General features: G+C 40.2%; 1 protein-coding gene across 2 annotated transcripts in view; it reads right to left on the bottom strand.

Annotated features, from left to right (window-relative positions):
- LOC122937871 (leukocyte elastase inhibitor-like) overlaps nucleotides 1-18429 on the bottom strand; it is a 58248-nt gene extending 39819 nt beyond the window's left edge. The window contains exons 1-2 of one of the 2 annotated variants that reach the window (XM_044293022.1): nucleotides 18406-18429; nucleotides 2379-2561 (exon numbers count right to left, since the gene is read on the bottom strand). In XM_044293022.1, the coding sequence (XP_044148957.1) occupies nucleotides 2379-2543 (165 nt within the window). In that variant the 5' untranslated portion in view covers nucleotides 2544-2561; nucleotides 18406-18429. Of the gene's footprint in view, nucleotides 1-2378; nucleotides 2562-13837; nucleotides 13894-18405 lie in introns of those variants that run through there. The other variant, XM_044293021.1, reaches the window with a different exon arrangement.
- Between the last annotated feature and the right edge of the window lie 937 nt (nucleotides 18430-19366).

The raw sequence follows: 19366 nt of genomic DNA, 5'->3' as shown, positions 1-19366 counted from the left end.
GAGTTAGTGGAACCTCAGTTTCCAGAGGGAAGGTCTTAGTGGCACCTCACCGAAGCATGTGAACGGAAGCTTAGGCTTCATACCTAAAATAAAGGTAGGGCTACTTTCACACTCGCATTTGGTGCGGATCCGTCATGGATCTGCACAGACGGATCCGTTCAGATAATACAACCGTCTGCATCCGTTCAGAATGGATCAGTTTGTATTATCTTTAACATAGCCAAGACGGATCAGTCTTGAACACCATTAAAAGTCAATGGAGGACGGATCCGTTTTCTATTGTGCCAGATTGTGTCAGAGAAAACGGATCTGTCCCCATTGACTTACATTGTGTGTCAGAACGGATCCGTTTGGCTAATTTTCGTCAAACGGACAGCAAAACGCTGCAAGCAGAGTTTTGGAGTCTGCCTCAAGAGCAGGATGGAGACAGAACAGAGGCAAACTGATGCATTCTGAGCGGATCCTTTTCCATTCAGAATGCGTTAGGGCAAAACTGGTCTGTTTTGGACCGCTTGTGAGAGCGCTGAACGGATCTCAGAAACGGAAAGCCAAAACGCCAGTGTGAAAGTAGCTTAACCATGTAACTGCTATGGGGCCCACCAATAAACTACCTCAACTGATTGCTGTGATATTGTCATTGGGACTACCTGCAGTAAGAGGTAACTCAATGACTACAGATTTATAAGACTCAATTCAGTTCAGTACTAACTGTAAAAAACTATATTTTAGTAGCCCTCTCTGCCCTCTACCAACCTGCAACACAACTAAATTCGAGTGAATAGGGATTATTATGAGTCCCAGCAGTCAGACCCTATAGATCAGGAATTGATGGCTCCTAGAGATATGCCATTACTTTTTGTGGGGCAAAACAAAAAAAGTCTAAACTTTTAAGCATTAATGTTTGATGGGGATCTCAGAATTCAGACCTTCACTGATATTGAGAAGTTTTACCAGAGTCTACTCTTGTCTGTATGGTGTACCTGTCATCGCAACTGTGTCTAAGTTGTTCCACCGATGATCAGGACATGTCATGGGATATGCTTAAAAGTTGGACAACTTTAATACATTTCCCTCCATAAGATATGCAAATTAGCTATTTAAAAAGAAAAGAAAACTGTGATTCTGGTGACACTGGTTAGAAGGCAGCTATCCTATAAGTTAATGTTAGACCTTTTAAAGAAGTCTTGGGACATATAGTAATTTAGCATTATCACCAAGATTACATTTTTAAAAAATCACGGAAAAAACTATACAAAACATCCATGCACATCTGCATATTTACTATCATACTGTGCAAGATGTTTTTTGTATCTTTTTTCCGTGATTTTTTTTTATTTGTCTTGAAGGAGTGGCACCTTCAGGTGTGAATGCCCTTCTATTTTGGGAGCAGCATTCATGTGTACTTTTGCCCCACCTATCTAAGAGGCAACCTTGATTAAAGTTGTACATATAGGTGTGTGCTCCTCCTATCATGGGTTAGTGATGCACACAGAGGTAAATAGGAGCAGCACACTATATGTGCAGGGTTTTCCCTCCTGAGCATAGATGCACAACTGCATAGGTAGGTATAGAGTAGGACCTGCCTGACCTGAGACCACCTTGGCGCTGGGTAGGTGGGCGCAGATGTTTTTTGATAAAAATGTATTGGCTAAGAGTCTCAGATTTTATTAGAGTGAGGACTTAGTCCATATGTTATGTTTGCATCTATTGTTTAGTGCATTATTTTCCATAACTCCAAGATTACTGTATTTTTCACCCCATAAGACACAATTTCTCCCCCCAAATTTCCATTATGGAAGCGCTTCATTAGTACTGGAGGACTGGGAAGCGGCGAAGACTATGTACTCACCGCTTCCTGGTCCTCGGCCTGGCTATCGGCTGTCCAGGGCTGCGCACAGCGTGAGGGCACTGTGTGTCCTCACACTGTGTGCCGCGATACACAGCCGACAGCAGGATGAAGAGGATCGCGATGGTGAGGAGCGGTGGCGTCCAGGAGCAGGAGAGGTAAGTGTTCTTTTTTTTTTTTTTTTATTTGTGCTGGGGCTGATGGCTGAATATATGGGGGCTGATGGCTGAATATATGGGGGCTGATGGCTGAATATATGGGGGCTGATGGCTGAATATATGGGGGCTAATGGCTGAATATATGGGGCTAATAGATGGCTGACATATGGAGGCTGATAGGTGGCTGAAGGTTGGGGGTTGATTTGAGGCATTGGGGTATGATCTGAGGTCTGATTGACATTGGGGGTCTGACTGCTGGTCTGACCTGAGGTGTAATTGAAAATATTTTTTTCTTATTGTTCTACTCTAAAACCTAGGTGTGTATATTTTTCTATATAATTTGACAAAGTAACAGTAACATTTTTATAACTTACCTTGCTCATCTGTGCAGCAGTGTTACCTCTAGCCCCTAGATATACCATTGAAAGTGCAGTTACTATGCTCAGAGGAGCAAAAACAATATTTTGACCGACATTACTTCCACCAATCTCTCTTAAAACATCAACAGCCAACTGGTTGTTTGAAGCACATATGTCCATTTTGAACAACTTCTAGACCTGTAGAGGAAGTACAGATGGTACTAAACTTAGTCATTATATACATATTCCAACAGTATTTTCAGTTACAAGTATAAAGAACTGTTCTGTCAGGAAGGGGTATTTTTGAAACAATATTTATAGATAATTTTTTTTGAATTTTTGGTTGTTTTTTTTATTTTTTATTGCAGCAGTACTATACCACTGAAAATTGTAAATCATTTTTGTTCTTCAGCAGTTAGCACAGATAGAACTCCTATACAAATAACATAGGTAATCGATTGTTTACTGCTGCTGTGATGGGAATATGTTATCTGCTAGTATATTAGTAGATTGTAGATGAAATTATGACAACAAAATTATTCTCCTGATAGGCCTGGATAAAGATGCCCTGGAAGAGCCCAGCTACCCGTACCTGTGATTCTGTCCCCACACAAAGGTATGGGTGCAGGGCTTCTTCACTACTTCCTACTGCTGCAGGCAGTGCCGACAGGCGTGGGCAATGGGGTTCTTAGCTGTGGTCTGAATTCCTGCCACCAGCATTTCCCTCCTTGCTCTGAGAAGAGCTTGCACTCTGGCCATGAGTTCCATGTGTGTATTTAGGGTGTGTGCAGGCGTGGCTCTCCTCCCTTTGTGAGGCAGTCTGCGCATGTCCTCTATCTTCCCCTGCCTATAGCTGGTCTGCAGGAGGTATTTAAAGGCGCCTCCTTCTACAGTTTCCTGTTTGGGTGAAGGTGTTCTGTTTGGTTCTTGTCATTCTGGGTATCAGACTTCGGATTACGTTTTACAGACTTTGTCTGATTGCCGCCTGCCCTGACCCTGATCTACGTTTATGGACTTTGCCTGACTGCCGCCTGCCTTGACTTCTGCCTTCATACCCTGACTATGCTTTCGTCTGATAAGCCTCTGGCCTCCTAGCATCCACTGGGTGTATTGTGTCACCTGGCGGTCAGTCCAGTGGGTTCGCACTCTGGTCTTGATTCCTTTGTGTTCCAATTTCCCTCTAAGGTAGCACCTGGTACTCCTCTTGGAAAAGTCTCTCCTAACCATCAGAGGTATCATGTGAAGAATGAGGGGTGTGCTTAGACATCGTAGGCAGTTAGTCACGTGGCGCAGCAGGTTCTCACCTGATGGTTATAACAAGATTGTAGATAGAATATAAGCTCTCATGAGCAGGGCCCTCATTCCTCTTGTTTTAATTGATGACTTGTTTGTTGCTATGTAATGCATGAATTTTTATTTTATTTTTTGTACATTACTCCTTGGATTATAAATCATTGCATAATATGTTTGCACTATATAAATGAAGATTATTTTTATTAATGTGTGATGCTCTAATTGTGTCCACTATTCCCTTCCCTCTCTGGCTGCAGTAATGGTCTGAATGAGAAAGTCAAGCAAAGCTATTTGCTATGCTAAAAGTCCACATAAAAAAGAGTAATTAAAAATCAGGACAGGAAGTAGAATACATGGAGTAACTTCATTTTTCTATTGCTGGTTCTATGGTATCATACCAACAGAACAGATATTGTACAGTGACAACACATTAGAAACTCCTTCAAAGTGACTATTTTTTTTATGTTGACCCCCTAAGGTATTTATCTTAGGGAAATTTGGACATTTTAAGCTTTTGTTTTTTGCATATGTTTGTATAGTTTACGCATACAAAGAAAACAATATACTAAATATAGGTAAAGTAAATACCTATATTTAAAAATAAATTATGAAAGGAAAAGCTAAAACTAACAACTATAGCTATAACTTTTATATTTTATAATTTATTTTCTTTTTTTTTTACTTTCTATTTATGAAAAAAGTGAATTGACCCCTTTTTGCCACAGAGAGAAATAAAGAGTTAAGTCACAGACAGCAGAATTATAGTTCACTATAGTTCACTATAGTTCATTATAGTTACACCAGCAGCATAGTTGTAAGAGTGACCCCTGCTGGCTTTAAATATTTTTCGTCAAAAAGAATCTTTGTGGCACACTGGTCTTAGGGATTCTCACTGTGACTGCAGCTGTCTAATAACAACAAGTTCACAGCGATCTGCTTTTATATGTTGGGGTATAGTTAACTGCCTACTCTCATGACATATAAAGTTATGTGGTGGTAGGCAACTGGTTAATAGGTAATTCCCACAGTGACACAATGCAACATTGAGAGCAAAATTTCAATGGTGATATTTATACATTAACCCACATTTATATTTAGTGTTATATTTTACAAGGATTTCAAAGGCTGGTATCAATTAAAAAGCATAAATTTGAAATTATGGCTCGTAAAAGTTCTGTGAGTTTAAAGGGGTTATCCAAACAAAGATAAAAAAAATGCAAATAAAAAAAATATTCACTTACATTATGAAAGTAATGCTGTTGCAGTGCAGTGTCTCCCATTCCCACTGTTTCCAATCTTAGCCTGAATGAGGGACACTGACAGCGAGTGACAGTCAGTGTCGCAGTCAGTGTGACAGTACTCCCTGAGTGTTAGGTGTGGGGTGACCAGGCGGGCAGGTGGTATAGGAAGGGATAATACTGGTGGTAGGTCTGGTATACTGCAGGCCATCTGCTTGTAAGTTACCTCAGACCCAAACTTCTACACTACTGACCACACCATGTATCTTCTGGGTGGTGAGCCCGGCATCCTGGGTGATTAACTTGGGCACCTATATCCTTTGTGGTGCACTTCAGCCAGTCAGACATATGCTCCCAGTTAGGAGCTTCCTCAGTGTGTACATAGGCAGACGAGTCCACTAACCGTGCCGTCACTAAACCGTATGTAAACCACTGTATGGCAATCGTCTAACCAGTTTGGGTCTGGTGGGTCATTAAGGATTGTTTACTCTTGCTATGTATGTACGCACGTATCATTGAACTGGGGCGGCCATAACCACTGGCAAGGATCCCAGGATCTCTACATACCTACTATACGCAACCCCCTGATGAACCCTCTGTTAAGGGTGAAACGCGTCGGGGCTTGTAGGTCATTTATCCTAATTTAATATTCAATTGTGCGTTTATTGGTAAATTTTTATCCTCTAGGTGCACCCTGTACCTCCTGGTTACGCCACGAGGGTTGTATGCAGTGGACACCTCTGTAACTAATCCTTCTATCTGTGCTAGATTTCCATTCAGTTACCACGCATTTCCTCACACTCCATCATTCACCTCACCAGGGATAGTTAGGAGCTGGAGGTTAGGCACGTGGACAGGGCGCCCCCACCACCAGGAGACGTCCCTGGGCAGAGGACCAGTTTAGGGAATCAGTGCTAGGGATACTCTTCCCCAGCCTCCCGTTCTATGTACCTTTACTGTAGGTATTCACTCATACTCTGGCCTTTGTGTGGATTAACTGCATAGAACTGTTAGTGTCTGTGTATATGTAAATTCTTAAACCTTCTATTAAACTTAGTTATTTAATTTATGAACAGGGTACCCCTGCTGGACTATATATATTCTTATGCGCCGATACCCCGTCTCTGTATAAGCGTTGCATTTGTATTGCTGGACTTTCATAAGTTACATATGACAAAAGACTGGAAGCGTTCGGGTACAGAACACAACATTTCATTGGTTGGCGACAAAATGCAAATTAACATATAGCTGAGACTATAACAAAGGGAATGCAAAAATAACATCAAATTACGTAGGACTGCAGGTGACATCTACTGCATTATCCGCAAAAAAAAGGGGCGTGGCCACAGGTAGAGGGGGCGCAATACTTGGCTTGCCCCGGGTGCTGGCAACACACGCTACGCCACTGGCATCATTTTACAATCAAGGGTTACAGGTACAAACAAAATCAGACATTACAGAGTAACAAATTAATAAGTCACACTAAAGAAGTGCAGATCCTGCTAACAAAAGCTTACCATCTACAGTAGGAGGATAGATCCATAGATAGATACATATTACTATTAATGATCAGATAGATTTCCTATATATTTTTTTTCACAAGCTTGTCCTCTATTACAATGGTAAACAAGCAATATAGTTGTCATGCACTTAATAAAGCCAGTCAGCTTATACCTGCTTGACTGATGCAATAGGAACAATACACTATTAATATTCTGTTGCAAGGCTTATTTTTATCCCACAGGCCAGTAATTACAGTGACTGTTTCCTCTCCACAACAATACACGTAGTTCTACACCTGCAATAATGCTGCAAAAAGTATGTTTGCTCATGTCCTAATTCACCAGCATAGAGTAAAATGTTAAAGCCTTCTGTATACACAATAGACAAAGAGCATTTGTAATCTGCCAAGTATAGATTACATAAGGGATCTAAAAAACCTACATAGGTGCATCATGAATGTTTGTGAACCCTTCAGAATTTTTTATATTTCTGCATACATTTTACATAAAACTACATCTGATTGTCACAGATGAAGTCCTAAACGTATATAAAGAGAACCAAATCAAACACATGAGTAAAAAATATTAGACATGATCATTTATTTATTGAGAAAAATAGTCGATGTATGTGAGTGGCAAAAGTATGTGAACCTTTAGGATTAGTAGATAATTTGAAGGTAAATTAGAGTAAGTTTTTTTTCAATCAATGGGATGACAATCAGATATAAGTGTGCAACCTGTTTTTTAAACATCAGGTTTTTAAAGTCTGATCTTTACAACACATTTATGGAAGCGTATCATGGCACAGACAAAAGAGATTTCTGAGGACCACAGAAGAAGAGTTGTTGATGCGCATCCGGCTGAAAAAAATTACAAAATCATTGAAGAGTTTGGACTTCACCAATCCACACTCAGACAGATTGTGTACAAATTGAAGAAATTCCAGGCTATTATTTAACCTCCCCAGGATTGGTGAATCAACAAAGATCATGTCACGAGCAAGGCATGTAATAGTCCAGGGGTCAGAATAGAACCCCAGATAACCTCTAAACCACTAAAGGTCTCACTCATATTAGCTAATGTTAATGTTCATGAGTCCACCATCAGAAAGACACTAAACAACAATGGTGTGCCTGTCAGGATTGCGAGGAGAAGGTCTGCAGCTTGCTAAATAAGGCTATTTAAACATTGTTTTGTGGATGGATGAAACCAAAATAGAACTATTTAGTTTAACACCTTCAAACACCGTTACATACCGATATGGCACAGTGGTCAAGAGAATCTATAAAGCAGACTGCTGCGGTGAGCCTGTTCTATACGTGGCCGGTGCTGACAGTATCATACAGCAGGCACCCAGCCTCAATGACGGGGAACAGTGATCACGCTGAACCCCGTCATTTAACCCCATCTCAAGTCAATACCGATCGCTGCATCTGTGGTGTTAGACAGAGGGATTCTGCTCCCTCTGCCTTCTGACTGGAGCACCCAAAGTGAAATTGCAGGGTTCTGATCAGTTACTATGGGAGCATGGATGCTTCTGAAGCTTTCCAAGCCTGCCATGGTAAGCTTCCTTCTAAGCTGGCAAAAGATTAAATCACTCCCCTTTCCCAATTTTACATCTAACAATAAAATAACACTAAAAAATAAACATAAAGTTTGGCCGTGTCCGAAAATGTCTGCACTATTAAAATATTTTTTAACAGTTCCTGTGCGGTGAACACCGTAACCGAAAAAAAATCCACACGATTCACAATTTTTTTTGTTACCTTTTCCCCCCAAAAAATTGAATAAAAGTTATCACAAAGTCATACATGCAACAAAAATGTTTCCAATAAAAACTACAGTTCATTCTGCAAAAAACAAGTCTTCATACAGCTCTGGGGATGGAAATATTAAAAAGTTATGGCTGTCAGAAAATGGCAATGAAAAGAAAATGTATATTGTATTTAAAGGTTTTTAAATAGTAGTAAAACAAAAAACCTTTGCATCACCGTATTCATATTGAGACACAGAATAAGGACACCATGTCATTTTGAGCGCACAGTGAACTCTAATGTCAAAACCCCAAAAGCCTTGGTGAATTGAGTTTTTATATTTTTTATTTAACCTCACAAATAATTTTTTCCCATTCATCAATAACAAACATAGTAAATTAAATGGTGCTGTTAAAAAATACAACTTATCCCACAAAAACTAAGCCCTCACATGGCTATATGAACATAAAATAAAAAAAGTTATGGCTTTTGAAATGTGGGAAGGAATTTTTTTTAATGCAAAACAAAAATGGTCCCGGTACTTAAAGGGTTAAATGATAAGTTATGTTTAAACAAAGGAAAACAATGCATTGCAGCATAAATACCTCATCCTGTCTGTAAACCCCGGTTTGGACCTCTTTTGCTGCAACTAGGCCAGTATAGCCTGCCAATATTGATGAAATAATGAATTCTGAATTATACCAGGAAATTGTAAAATTTCTAAAATTCCTCCAAGTTGATACCCAGGACTAATCAATCAGAAATGTATACTTGCAGCTATTGCTGCAAATGGGGAAAGTCACACCAGATACTAAAGGCAAAGGTTCACATACTTTTGTCACTCACAGACATATGATATTGGATCATTTTACTCTATAAATAAATGGCAAAGTCAAATATTTTTAAATCAATTATCTACTTTTAGGACTTTTTTGTTTTAGGTAAAATTTATGCAGAAATAAAGAAAATTCTGCCATGGGAAGCATGAAATTCAAGTAGGCTCTCTTGTTACAGGCACCTATTTTCTACTCTGAAACACTGTTGCATTTCAGGGAAACAAGCCTGGAAAAGGGTAAAATAGTTATGGGCAGCTCACCATTGGATCCTCCCCTCTGGGGTCAACTATATTTTATCCTCTGCACAGAGAGAGAGAGAGACAGTTTTAATATATGCAAATTAGCCTCTAGGAGCAAGAGGGGGGTTGCCGTTACACCTAGAGGGTCCGTTCTCTCTAAGTGCTGCGCCCTCTGCACTTTAACAGGGCCAGGCATGATCACGTTATTACTGCTATTAGAGGCTCATTTACATATATTACAACTTCATTTTTCTCAGCAATGCGGGCACATATGAACATGAGACCAACACAGATACCTTCAGCTGCCAAGTGCACATGTAACCGGTCAGCCATTTATATCGGTACAAATCTGCTGACAGATGCCCTTTATGAACAAACTGCATTGTAGTTTTTTTATGATTTATTTAATTTTTTTAAATGGTCTGAAAATGTTTCACTTTTTGGTGGCAAATGTCTGCCAGTGTGAATAAATTCGGATTCAGATTTAATGCAAGTCTTTGAAAATTCAGGTTTAATTTGCTTTGTTTAGAATTGATTCACTTATCTCTAGTCGAGATACTGTAGTAATGAGAGGTATGTATATTGGGTGCAAATGCAACAAGTAGCCTTTTCTTATGGGTTAGGCCATACATATATTATCTTTCGCAATAGACCTGGATTTACGAGAAGAACAACCTAACATTGAAAGATGTTTCATTAGAGGTGGCTCCTCTAATGACAATACTTTGAGAACATATTCCACCCTGTACTAAAGATTTAAATATTATTTACAAGAATTGTCACACTAAAAATAGCACTAAAATATCTTCTTGTGGAAGCACAAAGCACATGAAATATTTCTTTAAGGATCTTCTAGTTAAAACGTTTTCTAGTTACTATTTCTTAGAAACTGTGATCGGGTCTTGAGGGTGAGGGGTTCCAGGTCCCTGTCCTCAGAAAATAAATGGTGGGCATATATGTATGTTCACTATAGAAAGAAATGGCAAATAAAAAAACACTATATGACCTACAGTGTTCTCTGCAAAAATTTTGGATAGGTGTGGAAAAAATTCTCCAAAGTAAAAATGCTTTCAAAAATAGTAGTTTTAGTTAAAATGTATTCTACAGCAGGACAAGGACCCCAAACATACAGCCAATACCATTAAGAACTGTCTTCGTACAAAGAAGAATAAGAGGTCCTGGTGGCGTTTTGAAGGCAAAGGTTGGTCAATTCAACAAATATTGATTTACTTTTACTAAGTATGCTCTGATAGCTATAGGCTGTTCGGGCACAATGGACGTTGTCGTTTTGCAACAACTGGAGGGTCGCAAGTTTGAAATCCCTGGTTTACATTGTACCCATGAGCATTGGGCAAATGCTTAGGTTCATATAGTATTGCACTGTATGCTTTTGAGGGCCAAGTGCATTGATTTTTTTTACTGACGTGAATTTGGGACAAAAAAGTGGAAAAAACACATGCCTCTATATGTTTTCAGTCTTCTCCACCTAATGGCAGTCCCATGTTGAAGATATACAATATATATAATGTATTTTTGCTTTATAAGACGCACCTGCTGGTAAGACACACCTAGATTTTAGAGCAGGAAAATAAGAAAAAAAAAATTCTCATCACCTCATCAGACCTCAAAATGGACCCCAATCTTTATCAGAGCCCCCAAATGTGACCTCCAATTTTCATCAGACTTCAGATCAGATTCCGATATCAGACCTGAGATCAGACTGTCATATCAGACATCATATCAGACCCCATGTTAGACCTCTGATCAGACCCACATATCAGACCTCAGATCAGACCCGCACCAGAGTTAAAATAAAATAACTTACCTCTCCTTCTCCACTGCCACTCTGAGAAGCCAGTAGTCTCTCCTGCACTCACTGCTCCCTGGTCTTCTCCGGGGCCCGCACTGTACTGTGACTTGACGGCGTACAATGCATACACTTCATCCTGATGCTGTACACAGTCAGGACATGTGCAGCGTGGGCCTTGGCACCCAGAGGAAGACCAGAGAACAGTGAGTACTTGCAGCACTAGCAGTGCTACAATCACAGCTCCCCACACCTCCTGCATATTAGTGAGCACTTCCATCATGAAAGTGCTCACTAGCATTCACTTGAAAAGATGGACTGCCACTTCCCCCCACTTTTGGGGGAAAAAAGTGTATCTTATAAAGCAGAAAATACAATATATTACCAAACCTCTACATACTGTATATATAGGAAGGTGGGAAAATTGGAAAATAGAGCTCCATATCAAAGAAAAGGAGTGCTGACTCCCATCACATAGTATAGTAGAATATCAAATGAGTCAGTGTGAACTGGTCAAATGGAGCATTACTTACTAAAGAAGCTCTACTTACGTGGAGATTATCTCTTTATTTTGAAGTATTTTGAACATTTGAAAACAGCATTTCATTTAATAGAGAATAGTGTAACTAACAAATTTCAAAATCGCTTCATTAAAAAAATCTGACTGCATTCCCCTGAAAAAAAGCTAAAAGTCATGACCAACCCTGGTAACAGAGAGGAAGTGGGGGTATGTCAGAGCTAGCTGAGATCCTGAGCCTGATAAAAGAACTGCTTCAATACTGCTTCTGAACATCACAGGAGCCTCCTGCCTTTCTGTAAGTGTGATTTATGCCTGCTTATCTGTCTTGTGAGCTAAGGAACTGAAAACAAGCATGTTGGAAAGTAAGGGAAAAGACGTCACAGCAGTAAAGTGCTGGAAGATTCAATTGGAATGCTCTAAATCTGTTAAACTTAATTTTTACTAATGCAATACATAAATATGAATTTATAATGTCACAGCCAATAACAATACATATCTGGCCATTGTGGTAAAGCAGGGTAGCACCACAAAACCACTACAATTTATATTATATATATATATATATATATATATATATACACAGTACAGACCAAAAGTTTGGACGCACCTTCTTATTCAAAGAGTTTTCTTTATTTCCATGACTATAAAAATTGTAGATTCACACTGAAGGCATCAAAACTATGAATTAACACATGTGGAATTATATACATAACAAAAAAGTGTGAAACAACTAAAAAATGTCATATTCTAGGTTCTTCAATGTAGCCACCTTTTGCTTTGATTACTGCTTTGCACACTCTTGGCATTCTCTTGATGAGATGGCCCTATTGGGAATGAGCAAACCCAGTATAAAAAACTGGAAAAATGGACAGCACTCCAAAAAGTAAAATGAAAAAAGAGGATGTATTAACCAATACAGGCAATGCAACGTTTCAGCTCAATGCTAGAGCCTTCCTCAAAGATATATAGTGTGTATATATGTATGTGTGTGTGTGTGTGTGTGTGTATATATATATATGTATATATATATATATATATATATATATATATTTGGCCTAAAAGCACTTTCACACAATATTTTTGTCAATGTGTTGCATCTGTTTTTGTAAGCTAAAATGAGGAGTGGGTCTGAAACATAGAAGACCGATAAATCTTTCCATTATACTTTTTCTCTGTTTGTTCGTTCCACTGTTGGTATTGGCTTACAAATACTGACCAAAATACTGGCCTTAGGTTTGTATTTACTAACTAGCTCTAATTTCATGGAGATTATCTTTTTATTTTGGAGTATGTTGAAAATTGGAAAGCAACTTAAATCTGAATTGCTTAAAGGGGTTGTCCAAGATTAACCTTTTATACCCCAGAGGTTTTTTTTGACTCCTCGTTTCCATTTATCGCTTCCTGCTTTCCCGGAGCCATAACTTTTATATTTTTCCATTCACATAGTTGTGTGAGGGCTTATCTATTGAGGGACAAGTTGTACTTTCCAATGCTACCATTTAATATTCCATAGAATGTAGTGGGAAGTGGGAAAGAAATTCCAAAGGTTGTATAATTGGAAAAAAACGCAATCCTTAAATGTGTTTTCCAGGTTCCTGATATCGATGACCTATCGGTAAGGGTCTGACATCCCACACCTCAATGATCAGCTGTTCCCTGCAGCCTCCAGAGTAGGAACAAAGCAGTTTCAATGGAGTAGGATGCACAGCTCTGTTCAAAGTGTAGTGGTCGTTTTGGGTTACTACAGCCCATTTACTTCAATTGTAGATGAGATGCAATTAGCCAGCATGGCCACTACACTTTGGCCTGAGCTGTGCTTCTTGCTCCATTCAAGAGCTAGTTCCAGCACTGGAGAATACAGCTGATCTGTGGGGGTGTCAGACCCTCACTGATTGGATATTAATGACCTATCCTGTGGATAGGTCATCAATATCAGGAGCCTGGAAAACCCATTTAAGAGACACTGAACTGATAATGGCAGCGATAATAGATACCACGCTTTTTTTTTTTTTTTATAATAATCTTTATTTTAATATGCATTTAGGTACATTTCAGCTTTACACAGTTGCATTTCTATGGTTATAATTCTAAATAATGTCTTGGATTTTTTGGTTTGGTAGCAAGACTTGTGCACCTTGTTTTCCTAGCAGAGTTGAATCTAAGCTCCATTGTTTGTTTCACTGGGAATCCCTAGTTTATTATCATCAGTTATCAAAGCAAAATTATATTATATAATAAAATGTACCCCCACAGTTTGGAAAATAATGTAAGAATAGGCTAGATACCTTGTTTTCTGATGTCCACCGGTTCCTGATCTGAGCTGTGCTATGCTGTACCTCCATATATAAGCACTTTGCCACTCCCTTGGCAATGTTCCAAAACTGTGCTTGTGCAATCTTATAATTTGCTACCAGAAACATATGAGACATCAAGTGGAGAAAACATAAAACGTTGAATCCATTGTTTTACGGTGTAGGTGTGGTGTCAGGTTACTTTCGGAATGACATGTCTGCTTTCTCCATGAAATCTTGTTGTGCCACCCAGATATCCTGCCCTTCATCTAAGTACGTAATATATTATATACACTATGTGGACAGAAGTATTGAGGTACATGTTGTCCTCTTCATAATCTAATTCAGGTGTTTCATCCAATCCCAATGCCTTGTGTATAAAATCCAGCACGTAGCCATGTAGTCTGCCTGTACAAACATTTTTGAAAGAGTACATTGTTCAAAAGAGATCAGTGAATTTGAGCCTAATATTTTAATAGGATGCCAACTTTGCAACAAGTCACCTTGTGAAATGTCTTCCCTCCTAGATATTCTAGTCAAATGTGAGTGGTTTACTTGAAAAGCGGAAGCATTTAGGAAGCACACTCCAACTCTTTGCTGACTCAATAACTGTAGCGTTCCAAACCTCCTTTGGCATTAACATGAGCACAAAATCTGTGTTCTTGGAGCTTCATGACATTGGTTTCCATGGCCGAGCAGCTGTATGCAAGCCCTAAATCACAGCACAATGCCAAGCATTGGATGGAGTGCTGTAGAGCATAATGCTATTTGACTGGAGTTGTGGAAACATTCTGTGGAGTGATGAATTATGCTTCTCTTTTTGGCAGTTTGATGGATAAGTTTGGATGTGGCAAATGCCAGGAGTACATTATATGCCTGACTGCATTGTGCCAACTGTAAAGTTTGGTGGAGGGAGATAATGCTATGGGCCCCAGTGCACAAAGCAAGGTCCATAAAGACATGGTTTGGGCAACTTTGGTGTGGAAGAACATGACTGGCCTGGACAGAGCCCTGACCTCAACCCCAATGAACACCTTTGGGATGAATTGGAATGGAGGTTGGGAGCCAAGCCCTCTCATCCAACCAGTGGCGTACCCACCATATAGGCAGACCACATAGCTGCTATGGGGCCCATGAGTAAGATAAGCCCACAGTGGAGGAGAGGCCCCCGCCACCTAATTGCTCCTGTCTATATTTCTAAAGCTAAAGGACTTTTGATGATGTCAGTCACAGGTCCTGTAAGGGAACTGCACAGTGTAAAGTGTAGTTCCCAGGTTAGAGCAGTGCATCTGCCAGGACCTGTGATGACATCATCTTCAACATCACAGGTCCTGCAGGATCTAGCAAAAGAACTGCACCAATAATAGTGTAGTTCCTAGGTTTGAAAGGTACATCTGCCAGGACCTGTGATGACATCATCACAGGTCCTTCAACCCATAACAGCAATTATTAGAAGTTCACAATGAGCTCTGCATTGATCCATACAGACTGGAATGGAGTGGTAAGAGGAGATCCTCCGCTTCTTATCATTTACCTCACTCCCATGCCCTATTTTTAATCATTGCTCACTCATGTATAATACTTCAGACATTTACAGTGACCACTACCTCATGTACCTCACACACACAGTGACCATAATGTAACTGACCACATATTTCTGTAAACACTGCATCTACAGTATTATACTTTGTATGTCTCACAGCAATACACTGCTCTATTTATATATATTTTATATATATATGTACACACACTGCATATATTACACAGTATTAGATGCAATATGTAGAGATACAGTTGTGTTCAAAATTATTCAACCCCCACTGAAATTGAGTGTTTTGGCCAGTTTGAAATTGATTTTGATAATTTCAGTCATCTTGTTTACAATTAAATCAAAGAGACACTTGTAAGTCAGACAAATATAACATTTATAATGAAATAACCACAAATGTATTTTCTGTGCTCACATCATTATCAGTTTTATGCAACCCCCAAGTGACATTCAATCTTGGTACTTAGTACAACATCCTTTTCCAGTTATAACAGCTTTTAAAAGTGAAGCATAGTTTGACACAAGTTTCTTGCAGCGATCTACGGGTATCTTCCCCCTCTCTTCATGGGCAAAAGCCTCCAGTTTAGTCACATTCTTAGGCTTGCGCGCTGCAACTGCTTTCTTTAAGTCCCACCAGAGGTTCTCAATCGGATTTACGTCTGGTGACTGCGATGGCCACTTCAAAATGTTCCAGCCTTTAATCTGCAACCATGCTCTAGTGGACTTGGAGGTATGCTTGGGATCATTGTCCTGTTGAAAGGTCCAACATCTCCCAAGCCTCAGGTTTGTGACGGACTGCATCACATTTTCATCCAATATCTCCTGTACCTGTAGAAGCAAAACAGCCCCAAAGCATGATTGACCCCCCGCCATGCTTCACACTAGGCAAGGTGTTCTTTTCTTCATAGGCCTTGTTCTTCCTCCTCCAAACATAGCGTTGATCCATGGGCCCAAACAGTTCTAATTTTGTTTCATCAGTCCACAGAACACTATCCCAAAACTTTTGTGGTTTGTCCACATGACTTTTGGCATACTGCAGTCGACTCTTCTTATTCTTTGGAGACAGCAAGGGGGTGCGCCTGGGAGTTCTGGCATGGAGACCTTCATTACGCAGTGTGTGCCTTATTGTCTGAGCTGAAACTTCAGTACCCACATCTGACAAATCTTTTTTCAGTTCCTCAGCAGTCACACGGGGACTTTTCTCCACTTTGCGCTTCAGGTAGCGCACAGCAGTCAAAGTCAGCATCTTCTTTCTGCCATGACCAGGTAGCGTTTCAACAGTGCCCTTTGCTTTGAATATGCGAATGATGCTTCCAAGGTGTCTCTTGGTATGTTTAACATATTTGCAATCTTCTTATAGCCATTGCCCTTCCTGTGAAGAGAAATCACCTCTTCTCTTGTCTTCCTGGACCATTCTCTTGACTTCACCATGTTTGTAAACACACCAGTAAATGTCTAGAAGGAGCTGAGTATCACAGTCCTTTTAAATCTGCCTAATTGGTGCTTATTATGCTTGATTGCTGCTCCTTGACATCCACAGGTGTTTTCAATACCTGATTGAAAACACTTGAATGAACCTCTGTTCTTAAGAGTGGTAGTCTTTAAGGGGTTGAATAATTGTGTCAATGAAGAAAACACAAAAAAAAATGTAATACTGTATTACAAAAACAATTGATGTCATTTTAGTTGCATTTGGTTCTTTAAAAAGTCCTTGTAAGATTTCATTCTGAACACAATTACAAATGTACACTAAATTCCCTAAAACCCTTTACAGCGTTGGGGGTTGAATAATTTTGAACACAACTGTATATAGCATATACAGCAGTGCACTGATACAGTATGTTAGGTACAGGTTTTAATAGATGAAGTGTGTACAGATATATTGTATATACAGCAGTGGACTGATATGTGAGGTACGAGCTGTAATTTATACCTCGTACCTCATGTCAATACACTGCTATATTTACTATATACCTGTACATACTGCATCTATTATACCTCGTACCTCACATGTCAGTACCTGCTTTATATACAATATATCTGTACACACTGCATCTATTATACCTTGTGCCTCACATATGACTACTGTATATACTATATACCTGTACACACTGCATATATTATACCCCGTACCTCACATATCAGTACACTGCTGTATATACTATATACCTGTGCACAGTGCATATATTATGCCTCGTACCTCACATATCAGTTATCTGCTGTATATGCTATAAATCTATACACACTGCATCTATTATACCTCGTACCTCACATATCAGTACACTGCTGTATATACTATACATCTGTACACACTGCATCTATTATACCTCTTTTGTGTGCCAGGGCTGTTTTGTAATCCCAAACCGGCCCTGATGGCATAAATTATTAAACGCAGCCCAAGAATAGTTCATGGAACAAAGGGTGAGGCCTGGAATGGATAGTGGGAGTGGCTATGAAAGGGAAATGGGGGCCCAATTTAGATTCTTGCTATGGGGCACAGTGATTTCTATGTACGCCCCTGCATCCAACTTCATTTTTGGACCTCCAGAAATGCTCTTCAGAATCAGAATCAATTTATTTGTCCAATTAAGTTTGCACTTACAAGGAATTTGACTTGGCAGTTACTTGACAGACACAAACAAAACAGTACGAGGATAGACAGTATGGATGAGCTGTATCACAGCATGATCAGAGTTCTCCAGAGCTGCTCTTCTGTCACGGCTGGCGATGGGGGAAACCACAGAGTTAGGGAGCAGGTCACCTCCTATTGCGTCCCTAACGCTGACCCTGTCTCCTATCTGTATGAGCCGACCTTGGTGGTAGGAGGACTCATACGCCGGAACCTTAAAGTCCCTACGAGCCCTCAAGTCGGCCCTGTACTAGGGGACAGAGTGAGACGACCTGCTCCTCCTAGGCACGGGGGAGCAGGAGTCTCAACGGCCAAGCAACACAGGGGAAATACAATAACAGACTTATGGCAGTGACAGGCAAATGGGACCAACACATCACTCACCTGCCACAGACAACAAACCCTGGATCCCATGTGCAGGTGCTGCAGTTCAGACACCAACGAACACAGCACACACCAGACATCCCACAGGAACCCAGGACCACAAGCTGCACTAACATAAAACCCCACACACACCTAGATAACACCGTGAAACATAAAAATTCCCAACAGAGATTTTATGACCAGAAGGATGGTCCCCACTGGTAGATGGTGGAAACAGGAGGCTGCTCCAGCCAGCATGGCTGAGAGCAACCTACTGAACCAAGCCAGGAACTGAGGCTTTATAGGCCAAGTGGCCCCACCCACCGGTCAGACACACCCAGTGACTCACAGACACACTGGGAAGGGAGTTAACCCTTCCTACACCACAGAAGGGAAGGGAAGACAGCCAGTAAAAGGAACAGTGTCCACACACAACAAACACACTGTGCCCACCAATAAAAGGCACACCTAAAGGAGAGGTTGCCAGGTGCAACCGCATGCCTACCGCAGCAAGCTGCCTAACACCGCTCAGGCAGCGCTGCTGCCACATATCCAATGTTGCCAGCGGCAACCACACCTAGACCGCAGGCAACTGCATGCGGTCACAAGAAGTCACGACCATGACGAAAGGTTGTGACATCTTCTGACAGTGATACGAATTCTTAGTCGTAGTGTAACAGTGGTCAAGTGTTTTGCCTTCTCTAGTTGCGCTTGTGATGTGTTGCCTGTATTTATTCATGATGAATCGGCAAAAAATCCCAGACAGACTCCAAAAGCTTACAGAAAACTTTCTCAGAAGAGTGGAAGCTGTTTTAGCTCCAAAGGGGGGACCAACTCCATATTAATGCCTATGGATTTATAATTGGATGTCATAAAAGTTCCTGTAGGTGTAATGTGTACTGTAGGTGTCCCAGTATTTTGGTCCATAAATGTGATTTAAGGTTCTCAGATTTACACAGCACGTGTGTGGCACTTGTCTAGG

This window comes from Bufo gargarizans, chromosome 5 (genome assembly GCF_014858855.1).
Source record: "Bufo gargarizans isolate SCDJY-AF-19 chromosome 5, ASM1485885v1, whole genome shotgun sequence".
NCBI lineage: Eukaryota > Metazoa > Chordata > Amphibia > Anura > Bufonidae > Bufo > Bufo gargarizans.
This window is presented reverse-complemented; position numbering and strand designations above follow the sequence as displayed.